Source organism: Aptenodytes forsteri, unplaced genomic scaffold (genome assembly GCF_000699145.1).
Source record: "Aptenodytes forsteri isolate BGI_AS27 unplaced genomic scaffold, ASM69914v1 Scaffold137, whole genome shotgun sequence".
Taxonomy (NCBI): domain Eukaryota; kingdom Metazoa; phylum Chordata; class Aves; order Sphenisciformes; family Spheniscidae; genus Aptenodytes; species Aptenodytes forsteri.
This window is the reverse complement of record NW_008796221.1, coordinates 3,714,357-3,737,173: the sequence shown is the minus strand read 5'-3', so window position 1 is coordinate 3,737,173 and position 22,817 is coordinate 3,714,357. Positions and strand designations below refer to the sequence as shown.

At 39.9% G+C, this 22,817-nt stretch overlaps 2 protein-coding genes across 2 annotated transcripts in view; one reads left to right on the top strand and one right to left on the bottom strand.

The window, feature by feature from the left end:
* Positions 1-510: 510 nt before the first annotated feature.
* HBP1 (HMG-box transcription factor 1) lies at positions 511-18,222 on the top strand. The gene is made up of 11 exons (XM_009289037.2): positions 511-531; positions 3,581-3,773; positions 4,883-5,117; positions 6,025-6,157; positions 6,956-7,067; positions 7,187-7,299; positions 7,640-7,796; positions 8,358-8,502; positions 10,932-11,261; positions 15,306-15,447; positions 17,109-18,222. The coding sequence occupies exons 2-11, from the start codon at positions 3,605-3,607 to the stop codon at positions 17,124-17,126; spliced, it is 1,554 nt and encodes a 517-aa protein (XP_009287312.1). The 5' UTR covers positions 511-531; positions 3,581-3,604; the 3' UTR covers positions 17,127-18,222.
* A 548-nt stretch (positions 18,223-18,770) lies between these two features.
* Positions 18,771-22,817, bottom strand: part of COG5 (component of oligomeric golgi complex 5) — a 194,212-nt gene continuing 190,165 nt past the window's right edge. The window contains exon 21 of the mRNA XM_019474575.1: positions 18,771-19,145. Coding sequence (XP_019330120.1) covers positions 19,031-19,145 — 115 coding nt within the window. The 3' untranslated portion in view covers positions 18,771-19,030. The remainder of the gene's footprint in view (positions 19,146-22,817) is intronic.

The following is a 22,817-nucleotide window of genomic DNA, read 5'->3' as shown; positions in this document are numbered from 1 at the left end:
CCTTTAGTTCTGCTGTGAATATCTTCCTTTTTTAGTCAAAGTAATGTTTGTTCCGCGACGGGCCTTCGCGTGGTGTGGGGAGGGCGGTGCTTCCTCCGCGGCCTTTAGTTCTGCTGTGAATATCTTCCTTTTTTAGTCAAAGTAATGTTTGTTCCGCGACGGGCCTTCGCGTGGTGTGGGGAGGGCGGTGCTTCCTCCGCGGCCCTCCTGGGGCGGGGGGAGACATCCGATGGAGTTGGGTAAAAGCTGCGGTTCGGCCCGTGTAACGCTAAAAGGCCGTCTTGGCAAAAACATCGTGAATCATGTTCTGCGCCCCTCTGAGGCTGTGCTTCTGCAGCGTTTTTCTGGCACAGCTGTGCGAGTCGGGGATGTGGAGTGAGGATCCGTGATCAAAGCAGCTGTGCCAATAAAGGTCCCTGGTGTAGATCCAGTCTTGCCAGCATGTCGTGTTTTGCTTGGAGAAGCTGTTCTCCGTATTAAACTCCATCCGGTGAATTGCTGCAGGCATAGACGTTGCCCGAGACTTGGGTGGTAGGTTGGGGGAAGGAAGGCAAATAGCAGAAGGAAAACCACGGGAAGCATTTCCACCCAGGCATTCCTGCGCAGTGCGGTTTGGGTGGATGCTGCCCAGTTCCTGCTGAACCCCTTCTCAGCCACAGTCTTTATTTACTTCTGAGTTTATTTTTGTCTCTCAAAAATAGACATGGTTTAATTAATAAGCCCTTTGTTAATATTGCTATTTGTTTTAGCATGACAAATTGACTTATTTTAAAGCACAAATTCATAAATAAATTCATGTAGCGTCTAAAGAAAATGGCAGTAATTATAGTCCTGTGAAGCATACTTCTAGAAAACATCAAAACGCAACAAGTTTTGAACATAAAGTTGAATTGAAAAAAAAAAAATCTTTACAAGCTAATTAATGATCATTCCCCTTACTGTTCCAAAAGATTGAAAGGCTGAGGACAAGAGAAGCACATGATGTCCAAAGCAGGCTTTAATCAAGCAGAATAAAAAATTGAAAAGTAAAGTTGGGCGCTTACTTTGTTTTTCTTTTTAATTCATTTGTTAGAGGATTTTTTGGCTTTTGTACACGGGTGGCTTTGGTTTAGAGAAATTCTTGTGACTTGGACGAACAATTCATTTCTCAAACAAGTATCTTCCTTGTCAGACTAGCATGTTGTATCTGTACCTTATCTCTGACCTTTAGTGTGTTGGGATACCAGGACAGGTATTTTCAAATCTTGGCAGCTGGCAGGAAGGAAGGAGAAGGTAACGTTCCCAAAATAAGTTAGCTTGTTCATTTTGGCAGGAAAATGGGAAAGGAAGAGAGAAAAAAATAGAGGGAAAAACAAGGCAGAAGGAAGGAAAGGAAGGATGTAGACAAGCCAGAAAAACAAGGAGTGGCTTTTCAGAGTTGATTACTTGGAGACAATCATCAAGGTCCTGACCTGTACTACTGAGGTCTGATTTTTCTGTGCAGAAATGACTGAGCCTTCTGCTCTTGTGGTGTTCTGTAATTTTACTGTCCCTCATGGGTAACAGAGGAATAATTTGCATTAAAGATGCTTCTTAGAGGTGAAATATACACGCTATTGATAGTTTATTTGATTGTATATTCTCATTTCTCTTACCTTCCCTCTCCACCTCCTTAAAATCAGAATTACGCTGTTGTGGCCTTTGTAGTAGTGCCATTTCAGTAGAATCAAACATCTTTTTATGTTTGGAATGCAAGTTTATGTAAGTTTTGCATGTATTTGAAAGATTAGGAGATGAGAAGGTTAGAAATTTTCCAGTAAAAAAAATTTACTGATTAGGTCAGGCCTCTTCTCGTAGGGCCAGTATGTAATTCAAAGGGTTATGTCTGAACTATATTATGTACAGGACAAGCTGCAAAATGAATGAAACAAATTCATAGAATGAGTAAAAACATGGAATATTGTTAAGGTTGGCTGTATACACACAATACCTTTTAACAGTTTATTAAAATAAAGCTGGTTTTTTTCATAATTGTTAACAGATGGCTTTTTATGCATTATACTAAGGGAACTTTTAGGACGATAGGCTTACTGTTTCATATGAAAATATTAGACTTTTTAGCTATTGTTTGTACTTAGTTGACATGCATGTGGTAGGCTTTTCAGATTTTCTTTCTTACTGAGCTGTGTTTTCTGCTCTTTTGTGAGGGACTCACAATTACTTTTCCAATGACACTTCATTAAAGTACAAGGTAATCATGTTATGGTAGCTTTAATTCATCGTTATCTGAAAAAAACCACTAGATAACCAAATTACTAAAGGCTGGATAACCTTGTTTTTCAGCTTTTAGAGGTAGTGGTTGTGTAGAATAATCACGCAGTTCTCTGACTGCTGAAGATGATTTAAAATACTTCTTTTGGTATAAATGTATTGGGATTTGGGGAAATGAAACTGCAGTGAAATCTACTAGTAGAGGCTTCCCTTTCTTTCAGTTTACAACACAGTTAAGGATGTTAGCAGTCAAATGTGTTTGAGACTATACCTAGAGTTGAGATAGCAAGGGATGTGAAGGGCAGTGAAAAAGGCTTCTGTGGATACGCCAGTGGTGAAAGGGGGACTAGGGAAAACGTGGGCCTGATGCTAAATGGCATAGGAGAGCTAATGTCAAAAGACTGAGGACGACATCTTCTTTGCTTTGGTCTTTATTTGCAAGGCCTGTTTCCAGGTTCCTCGAGTCCCTGGGCCTAGCAACACGCGTCTGACAGAGCGAGGTACTTGTGTGTATACGGTAGAGGAAGAGCAAGTTAGGGGCAGGCCAGTTGTGTGAGCCAGCCATGCGCAAGTCAGTGAGACCAGGTGGGATGCGTCACGGGGAGCTGGCCAGTGTCATTGTGAGGATGGTCTCCAAAAGGCGGTGGATTTGGTGGCAGGAGGGCTCCCAATGACTGGAAAAAAAAGAAAACGTCACACCTGGCTTGAAGGAGGAGGATGTGGGGAAACTACAGGCTGGTCAGCCTAACCTTAGCCTTCAGGTGGATTGTGGAACAGAACCTCCTGACAGCCATGTCCTGGCTCTTACAAGGCAAGAAGGTGACTGGGAATAGCCAGGATGGATTAACCAAAGGCAAATCTTGTATGACCCGTCTGATTGCCTGCTGTGACAGGATGCGTGGCTCAGGGTACCAAGTGAATGTTGTTTACCTTGGCTTGAGTGGTGGTTGAGGAGATGACCCCAGACTCTTGGAGACAGCGGGCACAGGCTGTGGCAAGGGAAGTTCAAATGGTGCGTAAGGAACAACTTGTTTACAGCAAGAGTGGTCACTGGAACAGGTTCCTGGGAAGTGTCAGGGAATCTCCATCCTTTGAGATACTAGAAACTCAAGTGGCCAGGGTCCCAGGCAGCCTCATCTGACTTCAGAGCTGGCTCTGCTTTCTGCAGGGATTGTACCAGATCATCTCTAGAGGTCCCTTTCAAGCTAAATTATGTTGTGATTCTCAACAGATTATGGAGGATTTAGGGTTCTGGTAATGAAGTAGCCTGTCAGATGCAACTTAAAACAATTTATGTGTATACAAGTTTTTAACCTCTGTCTCTTTAAAGTCAGATACTTTGGAGCATCCTAACATGGTGTGGGAAGTGAAGACAAATCAAATGCCTAATGCAGTTCAGAAACTCCTTCTGGTAGTGGACAAGAGAACTTCAGGGATGAATGAGTCACTGGAGTTGCTGAAGTGTAATGAAAACCTGCCCTCTTCTCCTGGATATGCATCCTGTGATGAACACATGGAACTTGGTAAATAACATGACTTTTTCAGAAGGAGCCAAGTTCTGAAGTTTGTTGTATTTTTCGTATAGTGAAATTACTGGAATCTGACTGAATGAGATTACTGATTTTTAACTTAAGTAGGGCAGGAAATGTGACAGTGAATTGTGACATCTGAAGGTCTTATTTTGCAGTCACTTTTCCCTTTAACCCATTTCCAGTTCTGATACACTGGCTTGTTGACTTAAATGTGTTCTTGAACTCAGAGCTACAAATTTCTGCTCTTAATCTCCAGAAGAGCTTTTTTTGGCACAAGAATAACAAACAGAAAGCTCAAGAGCTCCTCCTAAAGGGAAATTATGCTGCTTTAGATCAGCTGCAAATAGAGATTCTGGGCTAGAGGAAGATAGAACTTCAGTTCTTATGTATTGGAGAAAAATAGCATGTACATTAGAAAGTATTGATATAATCAATGAAATATTAACACATTTAATTGAAGTCATGGAGTGATTAAGAATAACAGTGTTACACGAAAGCATGTAACAGACTTTTGTTAACAAGCTGGGCTCTTTTCTGCTATCCTATATAACACGTGAAACGTGTAGATTATTGATAGGAATTCACCCCTACCAGGCTGTATACCCAGCTTTCATGACTTCTGAGTTACTTAATTCCAGTTCCCTGGTGGAAACATGGAAAACTTTTAGCTTGTACAGCCCCTGATCTTGATAATTTTTAGTGTCACACCTGCTAGGGCAGATTAATTTAGTTGCCTTTTGTTGAATGTTTTAGTATTTTAGTGAAGCATGTTGCTACTTTTGCATAATTCTGCAGTACAATTCCGTGTAAATTAGTCAGTCTAGTAAAAACTTTAAAACCAGAACTACATTTTTATCCGGTTACTTAATGTTTTTCTTAAATTGCTTGTATGAATGTATAATAGACTAGAGATGTGATTATTTCTGTGGCCATTTTGTCAGTATTATGAATAGGGTTTGTGAAATGTTGGTAATTGTGATATGAGAAAATAAAATTAGTTACTTCATTGTGGTTCTTTTTTGATTTTTACTTGCAAGGTTTGGTGTCAACTAGACTTTATCAATGGGTATAATTATGGTAATTTGTGCATTTGTTTGTAGATGATCTTCCTGAACTACAGGCTGTGCAGACAGATTCTACCCCACCTGCACTTTTTCAGCTTGGTGCTGATGTTTCACACCAGGAATGTTCAAGGCCTTCATGGAACCAACATACCTCAAACAGCAATTCAGAAAGTACTTATTCTTGTGAGAATGGGGTGAACTGGTTGACAGAATTAGCAAATATAGCCACAAGTCCTCAGAGTCCTTTGATGCAGTGCTCTTTTTATAACAGGTACTCACATTCGTTTCAATTTTGAACTCTTAAGATTTGTGATATTATGTCTCCAGAAACATTTCCTTCACTCTTCACACCCTCTGACTTTGAACTGGAGCCCTATTTTTGATCTTCCTATATAGTAACTTTATTCTTCTGCAGAAGATTGCACAGGACTTGTTTCAGAACCTGTTGCAAAAGCTGCTTAATTACCAGCCACGAATGAGGTAGGATGGTATAAGGACATTGCCTAACCACAGAAGGCTCAGAAATCATGAGCATTTACCTCATGTGAAGCAGCAGATGAAAAGTGAAGATGAATTTGTTATGTTAAATTCTTAATACTTTACTAGTGTGCTGACTTCAGATTTTTTTTAATAGCGCTAATTGGAAATTTAATGCAATATATTTTTTATTGATACTATTTCAGATTGGTGATCTGTAAATTCCATAAGACTGTGAGAAGCAGTGTGGGATCTTAGAAATTCCTGGGCTTCACCTTTTATTGTATGGCTTTGGTCTTAGGTTTATAATAAGAAAATTAAATGCAGTACTGTTAACAGTAATGCAGTTGGGATTTAATCCTTAGGACAGAGCAGATGTCTTTATGTACTCTAAGAATGGGGTATTCACTTCAAGATACTTGTAAAAACTTCAGCATTGTGACAAGGAGATGCTGATGTGAAGGTAGTACCATCGTTTGGGTGGTATATAGAAGCTATGCAGGAGTTACGCTAAATACTCCCTTTGCCTGGGCTTGCAGCCTTTAATCATCCCGTTTGAATATTGGTGTGTGGGAAGTTTATTTGGTATTCAGCTCATGCAAACAGAAATATTTGTTAAATAAAAGCATTTTAGAGTAATGGCAGCTAAGTCTTGTGTTGTCTTAATGTGAGATATTTTGAAATACATTTTTCTATTGTAGATCATCTCCTGTTCACATAATAGCTACAAGCAAAAGTTTACATTCCTATGCACGTCCTCCACCAGGATCCTCAAAAAATGATCCTAACTTCTCCAAGAATGATTTGGATGAAACACCAGTTAGACATGAAAGGGTGAGTTGTTCTGAAACATTTCTAAAATAAATAAAGATGCATGAGTAATGGGTTAAGCTTTTTGAAAAGAGAAACTAGTTTAAAAAAACCATGTTTTGGTCTAATACCATTTCTATTTAAGCTATATTTTTTGTTACTTTTTTTTTTTACCCAACACAGTAGGCTTGTAGTGCTACATCATAGAGTCCACATTTTTGTGAAGAGATCGCATTCTAAGGAGGCTCTGCTTCTCTTGTAGTTCCTTCTATGGCAAGCGTAAAAAAATTGTATTAACTTGTTTGCTGTCTAGAAAAGGAAATACGGAACCATCTCCTTTTAGACGCACAAAAGCTGTCAGTCCTGCTTCTCCCTTTCCTGCGTATTAATTTGTGTCTGAAGCTTGTCTGTTAAAGACACTGAGTTTTTCCAGTGATTTATCTAGAACCAACTTGGCTCTACAGCTTTCCAGTAATTTGACCATAGAGTAATGTGTGCTTTGAGTGGTTCTGTGGATGACCAAAGAATGATAGCTTGTAAAATGCTTGCACCTAAGCATAAGATAATCCATAGGTGTGAAATGAATCTCAGAGAATGAAACCCAAGAATTTCAGGATGGCACATTTTAAGAAAAGGAGATGAAAATACTCCATTCACATTTACCGCATTCCTTGAATCTTTGTCTTCATGTTACATTCCTGTTAGTATTTAAGGCAAAATGACAACACAGATGCAAATTAGAGAATGTGTCTAAAGACATATAAGACCAGCCCTAAAATCTTCGGCAGAAAAATATCAACACCATTTTGCTTTTTTTAATAGGCGAATAGTGAATCAGAATCTGGCATTTTCTGCATGTCATCACTTTCAGATGATGATGATTTAGGATGGTGCCATTCCTGGCCCTCAACTGTTTGGCATTGTTTTCTAAAAGGTAAAAGAACGTGTATCATCAAATAAGTATTTGTTTTGTCTTTTTTTTTTTTTTGTAACACAGACTTTTTTACATAACACTAATCTTTTTTTCTTTTTTTCCTTGAAAAAATCTTTTAGGCTCTCGTTTGTGCTTTCATAAAGGACGCAATAAAGAATGGCAGGATGTTGAAGATTTTGCAAGATCTGAAAGCTGTGGAAAAGAGGAAAATCTCCCAGTGAGTCCTTACAAGGTAGCTGTTAGTTCTAATAAATTCATTTCAATACCTGTAGGAAGTGGTTAAGTTTCTTATGTTATCCCCGTGCCTTTAATTACTGTCTCAGGAAGACAGGTTTATACTAAACTTGTCTAGAGCTGATTACTGTACTATTTGAGTATCTTGCTATAAAGCAATTGAACTGAATTCATTTAGGTATGTTTTGAGTGTTACATCATCTTTGTTAATTTCTAGCGAGAGCACTTAGAATGTTGGTATTTTTTAGTACAATGTAAGATGATGAATATATACCTATAGTATATGCAGGTATGTGCTTTTTTGGGGGGAAAAATTTGAACTGTATGTATGTTTACAGGGCTATGGTTCCGATGGTTTGAAGTTGATTTCTCATGAAGAAAGCATTTCCTTTGGTGAGTCAGTGCTGAAGCTGACTTTTGATCCTGGCACAGTGGCAGATGGCTTGCTGACAGTGGAATGCAGACTTGATCATCCTTTTTATGTTAAAAATAAAGGTATGAAATACTGCAAGGATACTTGGTTGTATATCAAAATATTCTTAGAAAGTGGTTGCAGATTTCATTGGCATCCCATGTTGCTCAAGAAATTGATAAAAGCGGTGTTGTAGAATCAATTTACTATCTTTGTAAAGAAATCTGGAATTTGAACAAACAAAACTGTAAAGCTATAAAGCTACAGAAATACTGCATATCTCTTAAGGATAGATTTGATCAAGTATATAAATGGAGCTCAGGAGAGCAGAAAAATTGGGGGGAGAAAGGAAAGCTGCAAATAAAGGAGGCTTTTCTCACTCGCTAAACGTGAAACTTCTGATGATAAAAGTTTCCAAGTTTTGATTACTTTTTTTGCTAGAATAAGATTTTACTTGTGATAAAAATAAACTATTTGCAGTAAGAATTCCCTGAGTAAGTGTTTCTGATTTTTCTTTTGGGTGAAAGAAACAACATCAGAGCATTTTTTATAAAATGATACCATTTAGAGATATAGGATTGCTCCAGTTAAGAACTAGAGAGATTGTCTGGCCGTTTGTCTAATTTAACTCTTTACCACTTCAGGTTGGTCATCTTTTTATCCAAGCTTGACTGTGGTACAGCATGGCATTCCATGCTGTGAAATGCATCTTGGAGATCTGTGTCTACCTCCTGGACACCCTGATGCCATTAACTTTGATGATTCAGGTGTTTTTGATACATTTAAAAGGTAATTTTTGGATAAAGTGGCCTCAGTGGTTCTTGTATTTAATGAGTAGGCACCTTAAGTCTACAAGAATTTGAAGCATTATGTAGAGCAAAGAGAGAATACTTTTGGTAAAACAAGATAAATGAGAGGGGAAAAATGAAGACTGAATACTAGGAAAGCTGTGTAATTATGTGCTCTGCTAAACTACAAAGTAGTACCTTGGAGTGAAATAACTTTTCAGCCCCTTTTTATGATAGTTTAAGCCAGATTAGATAAAGCAGTAAAAATATATATATTATCTGTATAAATTCCTCAGGTAAAGTGGGTTATGTTTGAAAAACCTAGTACAGTTTTCCCCACAATAGTATGTCTGCCAGCTATTAACTTGTGCTTCATATGCAGCTATGTATCTGAATTATCTAAGCAGTTTCTTAGTAATAAATGCATTAGCTATGGCTTTAGAATACAGTACTTTCACAATTAGTTCTTCTTATTTTTGTATATTCTGCTTTTTGTGATTCTTTTCCAATATATCAAACTTACGTAACTTCAGAGTTTGATTAACTTCGAGGTTTGCCTTGCTTTGAGCAAGAAGTTCAACCAGATAACCTTCAGAGGTCCCATCCAACATAAATTATTCTAAGATGCTAAGAAAATAGTATTACTCATAAAAATTTTTCCATACTATTTTGAGATTCCTAGGTTTAGTAGAATCCATCTTCTCCTATGACGTTAGCTCCTTTTTAGCATCTGGTTTTTAGTCCAGTTGCTTTTTGGTTTTTTTTACAATAGAAAAAATGAATTTAAAATGGCTGTTTGCAGTTCAAGCCCTAGGAGCTCTTGTATGATTTCAGGCTGGCATAGAGAGTGAGTTCAAATTGCTTGTCTGCACTCATTTGCTGTCTGGATTTTTTTCTTCTTATTAACTTCTATTCTGAACTGCATATGTAGAGAGCTGTTAGAATGATTATATTTACATCTCACTGAAGAAATTGGACTTGGGGCTCCTTATTCATCCTGCAGCCCAGCTGAATACTGCCTGGACACTTCAAATTCTTTGTCTCTCTTTCTGGGCAGAAGGGAGTAAGTCACTGAGAAAGGAGTGTGCAGCAGCACCTGTGGTTAACAGGACAGAAGAGTTAAAAAACAAAATCCTGTTGCTGTGTTGTGGGAAGAAGATTAGGAGCAGGAAGGGTGCTGGACTATTTGTAGAACAGAGAGGTCCTTTCTCATTATCTTGTGAACTTGCCTGCAAGGTTGTCGGCATTATCCCTTCTTTGTTGCTTTTTACTTTTCTAAGGGATTTTGGAGGCAACCCTTCAGGCTGCACCCTTGCGTTTGGTTCTGTCCCACAGAAAGGAGCTGCCTTTGCAGATGGAGGCTGGACTACCACTTGCAGTGTTTCCTTGCTAGTAGTTCTTCTTTGTGTTCGGAAAAAAAACTCTTCAAAGCCCTTATTTTTGCCGTAAATTTAGCCACATTGAGCAGTGGGTGAGCAGAGCCTTAGAGTTATATACATTTTATGTTTATTTTGTGGTGGTAACGTAGTGGTTTAGATTTATGATCGAGTAGCACCTTCACAAGTGTGTTTTCCCCATATAGCATGCTAAAGATAGTATAGTCTGTGGTTCCCAAACTGATCTGCACGCACCTGGAGATGATAACAAATAGTCTGTGGAATTAAACTACTTCTGTAGTGGTTAGAGGTTAATTGTAGTTGTTGGTCAACAAAAAATTAGAACAGTTTATAGTATTTGGAGGTCTAAATTGTATGGAAGCAACTCATCTAAACTGTTGAAATACTTTGAAATATCGAGGAATCTCACATTTTTGTCGCTAGAGGGCAGACATTTGTCAGCTTTGAATCAAATAGTATGCAACATCGTGGGTCTTTAAACAGTTTTTTAATCTCAGTGGAAGGTTTGTCTGTAAAATAATATGCATTTAACTGCCTAAAGAAGTTATTTATACCATAGCGTATATAATACAGTTTATTTTAATATAGTGGTTTCATATTTGTAATTAATATATATTTGCAAGTGAACTCAACGCTTACTCTTTCCACATCAGTTGTCCCTTTCAGTACCTATCATTCACTGACCAGATTTGATTTATGGTAAGGACAGAAGCAGGAAGAAGGAAGCATTTTTCAAAAGAGGATGAAATTTGGAGACAGTGTATAATTAATTGATATACAGCTGGGGAGTTGATAGTACACAGCAGACCTTGCAAAGTTGCAGTCCACCATCACATTGGAAAAACTGTTAATTCATCTGCAAAGTTTTGGTGGGTTTTTTTTTCACACTGACATCTGCATCAAGCACAAATCATTATGTCACACAAAAGAGACCAGAATACTCGAAATGTAGTACAGATGAAGAGTGAACAACTACTTAGGGATTTTACATGAAAATTACTTGATCATTTTATGATATGTCTTTTTCTTGTAGTTACGATTTTACACCAATGGATTCCTCTGCAGTTTATGTGCTAAGCAGCATGGCTCGCCAGCGTCGCGCTTCTCTATCTTGCGGAGGATCAAACAATCAAGATGCTGAGAGATCAGAATGCAGTAGTAAAAACTGTGCGTCTACTGCATCATCACATCTTTCCTCCAATTCTTTGTACAGCAAAGCTGGCAAAAGCCACAGCTCAGGGACTGCAAGTACTGTGAGTGCCACTTCTCCAAACAAGTGCAAAAGACCAATGAATGCCTTCATGCTTTTTGCCAAAAAATACAGAGTTGAATATACTCAGATGTATCCAGGGAAAGACAACAGGTAATGGTATAAAATTGTAGTTTTGTTATTACTGGTCAGCTAGCAGAATATCCGTGTCCCACCTTTAAATTTAAGTGGACTAAATTTTGCTTTTGAAATAAAATGTCTGTGTATTGTTTTAAGAACAAGTTTTGAAAGATGCTGACACAAAGCTGAATTTATGGGCGGACTTTAAATATTTACAGTACTCAGTAAATTTGACACAAGTCATTTTTGGCAAACTTACCTTCTGAGAAAACATTTGGGTAAAGCAACTGACATATGTATATATGTGCACCGGCAGGGTGACAAATACACAACAGTCTTTGTTTACACTGATGAGAAATGTTCTGGGGAAAAAAGTACCCAGGCTCTCTGCTCGTGTGTTGTAATGGAAAAAGGGAATTTCTGGTTCTTCTAATTAAGTCTTGACATAATATTGCAAATTGTTCAGTGAAGTTACTATCATTTATTCTCAGTCTGTATATCGTATTGAATAATGGAGTACCGATTGTTGGGATATCTGAAAGATCTTAATCCAAACAGTACATTGCCAAATTTTGATTGTCCTAAAGGCATTCAACAATCTGCTGAAACTTGCAGGAAGAGTTGTATCACCCTGTGGTTGGGGGCGGGGGGGGGTGTGTGTGTGTCTCTGTTGGTTTGTTCTTTTGTTTTTATCTATATGCATGTTCATGTCTAAACTTTTTTTTATAAAGGCGTCCATTATATATGTTTTAAATAATCTTAATATTTTATGCTAATTGTGCATATGTAAATATAAACTGAAACACATGAACATGCACTGATCTTATGATCAGATTTTTTATGTATATAACATTATGAAAACTGTTACCGTAAAAATTGCATTGTCACATGAAAATTCTAGTACTAAATCTGGTAAAAACTAAAGGTGAAAGGGCTTTGAGAGGGTTTTGGCTATTTTATAATGTTCTAATAAGGAGGCTGTAACTGGTGTTGAGAAATAAAATCTTACCATACAAATAACCCATCCTTAAATCCCAGCCAGTCTTGTGTGTCCTGGCAATGATGTTCTGCAATGTTTATAGTCATTTCAGTGAAGCAGATCTGCTGCCTTCAAATTCACTGCAACTGTCAGTGAGAAACCGAACAGAATGTCAGCTAGGAAAGTTTACGATCGTTATATCATAAATGGTTTCCCATCCCCAGAAGCGTTCAAGGTCAGGTTGGAGGGGGCTCTGAGCAACCTGATCTAGCTGAAGATGTCCCTGCTCATTGCAGGGGGGTTGGACTAGATGACCTTTAAAGGTCCCTTCCAATCCAAACCGTTCTATGATTCTATATATTTAATTTAAAATGCTGATTTCAAATGGATGCAGTGAACTGGAGCTGCAGCTGGATGGATGTGAAAATAAGTTGAATATTTCAGTGAGCAGGTTTACCTTGAAGGAAAGCGATGACAAAGTTACAAGAAAGCTTCAGAGTGCACTGCTCAGTGTCCCATTTGGAAGGCGGTGCATTTGGATGCAGTTTCTTGGCATCCATAAGATACAGTACAGAAGAAATTGTAAGAGTTAGTGATAACTGATTTTATAGGCATTCAGCTAACTGTTGCTTAAGTGTTGCTGGGGCATTTATTAATCTGGCTGTTCAGAGGCAACTTCCATGTTTTTTAAATGTACCTATGTGTCATTTTCAGATTACCGAGTAGATCTTACGGTTGGTTACATACAGTACCCATTTCTGTACACTGGAGTTCTTATGTTCGCTACAGTTATTTTTTCTTATACATGTAAGAAAAGACAGAGCTTGAGGTGCTCCGAGTTAAATGGTCTATTCTGAGACAAAGTAGCTCAAGCTGTGTCAGCAAGGTAGCGAGCTGTAAACATTCAAAACCCAAGTCAACATTCACATGATACTTAAAAATACTGTGGACCGTAAGACCATACTTGAGAAACTGGTGTTAGGGTAGCACTTGTTTCTTTTCTAGATATTCTCACTGTAACTGTAGTTGGACTTGATTGCACGTTCAGAAATACTTGAATAATTTTTGAGTAGTATACGTTCTAAAGATGAAGAAAATCACCTAAACTATTAACAGCATTTGTTCATGCTGAACATAATTACTGAGTAAACTTGAGGCATTCTCAACTACTGTGACAATTTCTTTTGAATTAACTGCAGTATAAGGGATTGCATCCTGCACATTAGTCTGTTGCTAAAATGTTGTCAGGTATCTTGCCAGCATTTTGAGAGGACAAAGGCAGTGTACAGAGCACTGCGAAGTTCTGATGAGGTGAAGGGCGCCTAAGGCAGTGATGCAGTAGGGTCAGTTTTTTCTTACTTGTTTCTGGTCAGGAGAATTAGGTCTCTGTTACGTCAGGCAATTTCTCTGTACACATCTTTTGTCAGTCTCAGTCATTTGCTCATGGAACTATTTCCTTGGAGAAATGGAGCTTTTGTCTCTGCGTTAGATTTTTCAAGTGTTTGAAACGTACAGATCTGTACTTACTTTCAGTGCCTCAGTGCGGTTTTTTCTCTGGAGGTATAAAATATATATTTTTGCATTTGAAATACAAAGATTTCATAGTGCATTTTTATTTGGAAATGCAATGGCTTTTTCAGCAAACCTGCTCTCTCTGGGTCACCGTGTTCTTTCCTGCGGGTTTGAGTGACTCAGTACAAACTGGTGACCAAAACCAGACAGGTTTCTGGTGCTGTTGGTTGGCCTCCGGATACTGTCAAAACATGAAAAATCTGCTAATTAAACTGGAGTGTGTTTACTTCTGATGATAGACCAAAGATACCAGTTCTTAATTTGGATAGAAAATCAGAAATTCCATTGCCAAAGAGACAGGCTGTGCAAATGGATTTGACGTTGATGGGATCTGGTTGCAACGCGAGGAGTTTGCTCTAAGGAGTCACCAGAGCATGTGACAGCACGGGCTTAAGGGCAGCTGCAGTGGAGTTCTTGCTGTGCTCTCCGAGTGCTCTGCAGCTCGTGGAAACCTGAACGGTACTACATGGTCTTGCAGGATTAAAATCCATTTTCTTGGTATGGTGCAGAAAAGCCTTCAGAATTGCTGTATGTGAAATGCTGTGGAAATGGTTGATGACACTGTGCTCTTCTTGATTCTGTTAGAAAGTCTATGAACAGCTTTGCTGCCAGCAAGGAACTTCTTAATATGATAAAGCAAAGTACTTAGTTGTATACACCTTTTTCTTAAAGCTGGTCATAGAACTTTCATCACTGTACTCTGAAGCCAGAGCGTACCTACTCAGTAGTTCAGTAATTGTCATTGATAAAAGAGCTGCTGTTTAGAGATTTTCATTCAGCTAAAGGATGGAGTTAAAGCTTTAATGGAATATTGATCCAGCTTTTGGGAGTGCAGTTAAGCAATATGGCATGATAATATGGGGAAACACTGTCCGAAAGACATCAGGTTCGTAAGGAGTAGGAAAGCAATTCATTCAGTTTCTGGAAATGATGATAGGTGTGTTAGAACAAATGGTTCCTTTTGCCTAGGAATGGGAACTTACCAGTATGATCCGCCCAGTATGGATTAAAGGTGGAGGAAGCTACATGCATCTTAAGTAGACGTGGGGGTTTGCAGTTAATCAAATGTTTGTTTGGGTGAGGTCATATTCAGATCATTGCCCTAATATTAGAGAACATATTTTCAGCAAACCTGTCATATGATCTTCTGGTACAAAAGTGGAGCAAAACAAAAGTGAGTTACCATTTGATGGTGTTTTTTTTAACATCCCTATTTTGCCTATTTTGCTGGTTTATGCGAGTTGCTGTGTATTCAAATGTACACCCTTTGAAATGTTCAGATGTGCCTTGACCCATGCTCAGCTAACACAGAAGTCTCAGCTGTTTAACTGTTAAAGGAGTATGAGAAGATAATCAGAAACAAGATTGTTTAAAAAAATTTTTTTAAAGATACAGTTGATTTCTTCTATGCGTATAACTCCCACATTTAACTTTTGTCTTCTTTAAAGTGCTGAGATAAAAAAGAAAAAAATAAGGGTGTTTCTTAACACCCTGCCCTGACCGTACTGTAAACATTTATCTTGCAGAGCCATAAGTGTGATACTCGGTGACAGGTGGAAGAAAATGAAAAATGAAGAAAGACGGATGTACACACTAGAAGCCAAGGCCTTGGCGGAAGAACAGAAACGTTTAAATCCTGACTGTTGGAAACGAAAACGAACAAATTCTGTATGTTTGTGAAGCAGTCTTTTACATTATGCAGTTGAACGTGTTCATACGGTAGCTACAGTGGTTTTTGTTTAGGATAAACTCTGCTGTCTGCTTCGTTCTTGGTAGCCCAAACCTTCATTTTACTCCCCTGTGCTGTGTGACCTGCTTTTGGACAGTTGGCAGGAGACAGATCAGGAGAGGGTCTGTCTTTGAATATTTTATGAGAGTTCCGTGAACTCTGTTGGACTGAAAGTGAGTGTGCTTGTGAAATACAGAGGAAGGGCACGCGACCTTTTGTTTGAAGTAACTGAGTTTATAAGGTTGTACCTAAATTACATCTGTCCATTCCCCTCAAAACCACTTTCACAAAATCCTTCTCTGTTGTGATTCAGTCAGTCTGCTTCTTCAGTAAAAGCTTTTTCTTTACCATTTTCTCTTTTTTACTCATAATTTATATAAGCATATATGACATTACTGAGGGAGCAATTAATTTTTTTCCTCATTAATCCCTTTCATTTTTTACTCTGTTTTAATTGTAAAATAAATACGATAACACTTCTTCTGTAGGGAAATAAATTGTTTTCCACTTTGTAGAAGGCCGCCAATTTTAAGAGTCTGCAGCAATGTATTAGTAGGTGGTGGGTGTATTAGGTAAGATGAGGGCTTTCAAGCTAATACATCATATCAAGAGAACATCAAAAAAAGGAGATTCTGCCAACCTGCACGTTCAGCTAGAAGAGCAGGTTGGAAGGAAAGATCCACTGAGGTGCACAGAATGCAGGTCAGGTCCTTTCATCAGCCATTTTATGCCTGGGTAGGAGCATCGAGTGTGGTGTGGACTTCACAGGTTTAAGATTTCATCTTCAAACTACCCCCCTTCCTTTCATGTGTAAATGAGACTACTCTCTCAAGAGCATATGCAAGTGTTGCCTTAAGACTGAGTAAGAAATGCTCCAACACTAAGTTGCTTCTTATTGCTGTACATACTTGGTGCTGAGTTTTCAGTCCCTTGTTGCAGAAGGTTTCACCAAATCCCAGCTGCTAGGAACAAGCTGTTTTTCTCTTCACTGTATTCTATTTTAATCAACAGTGACAGCTTCTGTTAGATTTCTTTGTGGGTTTAGTTGAAATACTACTATTTATTCTGCTTTTACACTACTGCAGTCTTGGGCACTGGATGGTGAGATCAAGTTCACCTCACACGTACGCCTGTGAGCTTCAAGGAACTCAGTGGGGGTGTTTGTAACTGAGAGGAACAGTGATGGGTTGGCCTTAGGAAGATGGATGGCTTTCTTACCCTACCTTGTAGTAGGATTTTCCTTGTCCTTAGGGTCTTCAGGCCAAGATAACAGTAGCTGTAGAACCTGTTACCTCAGTGTCACAGCAGGAAATACCTTTTTTAATTGTTTTTTGTGGGTGAACTAAGAATATTGTTTGCAGCTTGGTTACCTTATCAAGTAATGATGGTGGACCCCAGGCTGTGACAGAGAAGTCTTGATGGTCTTTTGATGATCAGGGAATAAAATCATCTGTTTCGGCCTTTTGTTTTCTTCTGAACAACTGACCAATGATTACAAGTACTTGTGACTTTCAAAACAAGCGTGTGCTAGATTTAAGATAATGTCTACTTCCCCTTTGCTTGGTAACCGCTAACCTGGTTTTCTCTTCTCTTTTCTCAGGGCTCACAACAGCATTAAGCCAGAATTTTCCTGTTAACTCTGTATTTACAAAATGGCTGTTGCTTGATGGCAAGAAGATGCAAGATCAAGGTCTTACTATTCGTTGTGACTTTGTGTGACCATAAAATACTGGCACCATCAAGTCGGAGATGATCTAATATGAGTGCAGATTTGCTTTTTACAATAGAACATTAAGTAAGCTAAAACTATCAACATTTTAAACCAAATTGCCTTATTTTTCTTCCAAACTTCATATATGTATCAGGTAATATAGGCTTGAAAATGGATATCCTGTGGTGCTAAAGTACTTTAGAAAGAGGCGAAGGAGACGTGTATAAATGTTTATTTTTAAAAGAAAATGTACAAAAAGGGGAATTTTAAAATACGTAACAGCTGTTTATATACATTGATTCTTATTGCTGATTAATATGTATTGCACAACCATATTATTAATTACGATTCTGGGACCTGGGATTTTCTGAAATGGCAAAATGTATTACCAGTCTCTAGCTTCCCAGCCTGCCCAGATGCCAACAAGTTACCGGAACATGTGGTAAATGGAGGGCGTAGTGTAATGTAGCACAGGAGCTGCTTCTTGGGTTGCCACGTATAAAATTTGTATCCACAAGTGAGATGTTTTTGCACCAGCTGGCAATAGCGAGAGCTGTTATTTCCAGTGGAAACAATGGCCCAGGCCAGCATGAAATGAATAAATAGCATTCTCTTAAGAAAAATGGTGCTGTTGATATTGTCACCATCATAGTTTTAACTCTGTGTTTTGTCTTTGCCACATATTCTACAATATTTTATTTTGCCATAAGACATCTTTATGGTGGGGGCAAACTTTGCACTTAACTATACGTGCAACACTTGCACTTTACTTTTTTTTTTCCTCCAACTGTGTAAAACTAGAGCAGCTGCATTAGGATTACAATTGCTTCTGCTGTGAACTTTTACAATCATGGCTTTTCATGTACTAAACAGCTGTGTGTTTTTTTTTTAAGAATCACAACTGTAAATTTCAGTTTATGACACATGTCTACATGATGTTGCCCCTAAGATTTTTGCACACTATATTCTTGTATATTATTTCAAATAAATTCATTAAAATTTGGTGTTGCGTATTTTGTGAAACGGAGATGACTAATCATTAAGTCAGCCCTGCAGCGATGAGCATGTTCTGTGTGGAAGTCTTTACATGAAGCCATCCGAAGTGTATTTTGATGTTTTCTAGTTAGGAAGCTGCTGAAGAATTTCACATACTGAATTCAAGATTGGATAGCCAGTGTTCTTTATTACAGTTTAAGCAAAAAGAGAGTTGAAATCAATATAAATTATTTCAAAGTGAATAGCAGTGCAATAGAGAATCATTTACGTTATTTATAAATATTTTTCCTTGTGTTAAAAAGTGATTTTTTAGAGAATCATTTATGTTATTTATAAATATTTTTCCTTGTGTTAAAATTAGTGATTTTTAGATGGAAACTGATGATTCTAGCATTTCAAAAGTACAATTTTCTGAATAAGGCTAAAATGTATCCAACTGTGTAAAACTATACTTGTAGGAAAAGAGCTACTTCCTTCTTCGAGATATTGAGCAATTATACTGTGATATTTGAGCACGTTCTCATTTTACACCTTTCTAAATTCAAAAGGAATGCTGAAGAATGATTCATTTTTATTAGATGCAGATTTACAGCACATAAAATTTGTACGACTTTCTTACAATATTTGTGTATAATTACGTTCCTGTAATGCGAATGTAGAGAAAGAAGACAGAAGTTTCATAGATGAAGCAGGTAAATGCATTTCATTGTAAAGCTTACGTATTTGGGAACAAGAACCGTAAGTATGTATGTGGCACCAAAGACCCATGACTGTTACTGTCCGCTCCCTGTTTTGAGAGAGTTGTGCAAACACGTTCACTGAAGGGTCGACATCGCTTTCTGCAGCAGCTGAACCATTATGGGATAGACTGGTGCAAACTCCTTTCCTTCTCTCGTTCTTACTGATTGGACATAAGCTTCCAGTGCACCGCTTAAAAAAAAAAAAAAAAAAAAGCTAAAGCAATTAAATAGCATATGAATACTGTAAGTTCAGGATCTGCAACTGAAATTAATCGACTTCTTCCCTACTACAGAATTTTCCTCAGATGAACTTGCATGTCTCTGGAAGGAAGTGGGCAAGAAAGGCCTTACAAAGCTGTACATAATTGTTGCATGAACTTTCTCTCCTTTTCTTGCATGGTTTGAGGAGTGAACAAGTTAACATTTAAATCGGCGGCAGCAGCATGTTGCAGATGGCTTGAAATGACAGCTCTGACGCACAGACGCGGGCACATTGCTGTACTGGTAACCTTTAGAAATGAATAGACTCCAGCTGCTGCAGACGCTAAGAGTACAACTTCCAGAATGAAAACTGGGACACTGGTGAGCAACCGAGATGCCTTTAGGTGATTTCCTGGCTACGTCTTTCAAACTGCCGCTGTCCTTTGGGAAATGCTGCACTAACCCACAGACAAAGGGTATGTGTGTGTCTGTGTGTCTTTGCCGTGTTTTTCTCTTACACATTGTTGTAGGATGTCACACATATAAGTAGTCTTGTGTGATTTACCCAAATACAGACATTTCAAAGCTAAAAGGGGCAGCTGTGATGATTGTCTTGTACTTGGCTGTACGTAATTTAACTTGCTTTGCAATACAGGGCCACCTTTCATCCAGCGATTCTAGTAAATAGTATTGTTGAATGACAGCATATCTGTAAAACAAAGATTTTGTAAATGCTGATCTGTTCAGATTTTTGACTTCATTAAGTAGGCCAAGTTAGTTTTGCCATACTTAAATATGGCTTCTAATTTAATTAATTTTTCCCTCTCCTTGTTCTCTTCTCCTATTTCTTCGTGTTATAGATGCAATGATCGTGGGGTTTCCTTCTAAAAACCCTTTCTTTATATTACATTCCATTGGTGCTATTTACAGCAAAATTGTGACATTTAGGAAAACATGCACAAACAACAGCCCCCATTTCAAGCGGGGACTAAGACAACACCCGGTACACGGCTGTTCCTCTTCTGGTTGGTGACAGCTGCAGCACTGATACAGGCTGTCATCACAGACCTTCCCGGCCGTACCCAGGCACCATCCCCCAGGGCAGCGGGTCCTGCTGCTAATGCCCAAGCAGCAGAGCTGAAATTGTCACTCAGGGTCACTGAGTGGGGAAGCAGTCCTGGGGTTTTTGTCTCCCGCATTCCTTTATGGAAGTGTGGGACACACCAGCACGGCTGCTCTGCCAGTGAGGGGTGCGCTGGGTTTTGGTAACGTGGCAGGAACATTCCCAGTGCCACTGGGGGAAGGTGGGTGCTTGTTGTGCACATCTGGCGATGTGAAGGGGGCTGTGGGGTTGAGCGAGATGGTAGCAGTGTCATGCATATAAATACACAGCAACTGCTGTAAGATGGTGGGCAGGGCCGGGGGGGCGGGGATAGCTGTGTTTATGTTCGCTGCTACTTCCAACAGCCAAGCTTGCTGTGAAATACTGCATTCCCGCACAGAGTTCAGGGGACCTAAGGCAGCACTGCCAACCTATGCGTGCCTGCTGGCAACTGGAGGTGATGAGAAGTGAGTAGGCATTTAATTAGGCAAGGCCTAAGGAAAGCAGAAGCACTCAAGAGTGAGACTCAGCCTGTGTTTCACACACACATACAGTCTCCTCCTGGAGGAGGATGAGAGAGGAGAGGCCCAGATCCCCGTGGGATGCTGCAGCACTGGGAAGCTACAGCCGAGCCTAGCAAACCTGGCGAACCAGAACAGGAGATGGTAGGAAGAAGCAGGGTCATAATACGCTTTGCTGCCAGTAAAGCTATTGCTAAACGAGGAAGGGCTCTGAACTTCCTAAATGAAAACTAAACCCCACCCATGTCAGAGTGCTGCTGGGAATCTCCAGCAAAGTTCATTTATTAACAAGTGGGAGATGCCTCTGAGGCCAAGAGCCTGGACTCGGTTTGCTGGAGAGACGAGTCTGAGCTTTGGGTTCTGAGAAGCCAGTGACAGCGATGACAGCCCGGCCCCGCGAGCAGGTCCCAGGGCTGCATCCGCTCCTGCCAGCACTTCTGACCTCCATCAAAGCCAGGCGCTGATCTGTAAGCCTCCCGGCCAGAGTGCAACAGGAGGAGTTGGGAGTCCACACGTGGCACGCACACACACAAAACCACACACTTGCAGTCAGACCCCCTGGCCTGTCGCTAATGGAGTCTGACAGGGAGAGTGACGCGTGCAACTGTGCTGAGCACAGGATGGGAATGAAACAGCACGGGCACGAGGCAATGCCCACCACCCACCGTAGCTCCCGACGTCCCCAGGCAGGGCAGCTGGACTTCAGACTCCCTCTTTTCTGAAACCCAGGACGCATTGTCCGAGACTGAGGTGATGCACAAGGAGGATGGACTGGATTATTGGAAAGAGTTGAGAGGTTTCAGAAGAATAAACTGACTGAGCAAAGAAACAGTCCCTCGTGCTGGCAGGGATGCACTTGAGAGCTCTTCAATTTTGACAACTTACTAGTGAGTTACTGCTGAGGGGTCCACACCAGGTACCAACACACTCTGAAGAGTCACTTGGCATTTTTTGCACATCAACAAACAGCAAGAGAAAAGTTATCCTCTGTTACAGCCAGAAAGGCAGGGAAAGAATATTTATTTTATCTAGCCAAAATAAAGCTGATTTTTCGCACCTGGTCAGCTCCCTGAAAACCTTCAGCCTGCTCTTCCCGATGGTCTCGGGGGAGCAGCGCAGGGTCTACAGGGAAAGAGGCAACAACTAAAAAAACTGCTTGCTATAGCCACAAAGTGCTTTGAGTGCAGCTCACCTCGCTCCCAGCACAGGCCATCAGCATGATGGACTGCAGAGGTCAGGCATATCCACAGGCACGTTTTAAATCCCAAGATTTAAAGAGAAGAAGTGAGACTGGGTGAAAGGGACAGCAGGGAAGTGTGCTTTTTAGATAAACTGGCCTCTCGTGGCAATGAGGGGCAGAGCATGTCATGAGCAGACCGAGCAGTAGGTGGGAGATGCAGGCAGGGAAGGCTCAAGGATCCCATCAAGACGAGGGGAGATGCTTCAGAAGAGTCAGATGTGTCTCACATTCCACTCAGGTCAGTGTTCAAGTGCTCTGGTCAGCAATAATCGTTAAACTTGTTAGATGTTAGTTACCTGTAACACTGTCCCTCACAGCATCCTTCTGGACAAGTTGTCCAACTGTGGGATCAGTGGGTTCACGGTGCACTGGCTGAAGAACTGGCTGAAGGGCAGGGCTCAAAGGGTTGTAGTGAATGGGACTACAGCTGGCTGGCGACTGGTCACCAGCGGTGTTCCTCAGGGTTCAAATCTAGGGCCGGTTCTGTTCAATATATTTATCAATGATCTGGATGCAAGAGTTGAGTGCACCGTTAGCAAGTTTGCTGATGATACCAAACTGGGAGGTGCTGTTGACTCTCTTGAGGGACAAGATGCCTCGCAGACGGACCTACACAGATTGGAGCATTGGGCTATGATTAATGGGATGAAATTTAACAAGTCCAAATGTCGGATTCTGCACCTAGGATGGAGTAATGCCGGGCACAAGTACAAACTGGGAGGGCAGTGGCTGTAGAGCAGCCCTGCAGAAAGGGAGCTGGGGGTGCTGGTCGACAGCAGGCTCAATATGAGTCAGCAG

Excerpts from the sequence above, each read along its gene's own strand:
- HBP1 (XM_009289037.2), top strand. The coding sequence starts at position 3,605 with ATGGTGTGGGAAGTGAAGACAAATCAAATGCCTAATGCAGTTCAGAAA. Across the intron at positions 3,774-4,882 it reads TGATGAACACATGGAACTTG|ATGATCTTCCTGAACTACAG; the intron begins GTAAATAACATG and ends ATTTGTTTGTAG. Across the intron at positions 7,797-8,357 it reads TTTTTATGTTAAAAATAAAG|GTTGGTCATCTTTTTATCCA; the intron begins GTATGAAATACT and ends TTACCACTTCAG.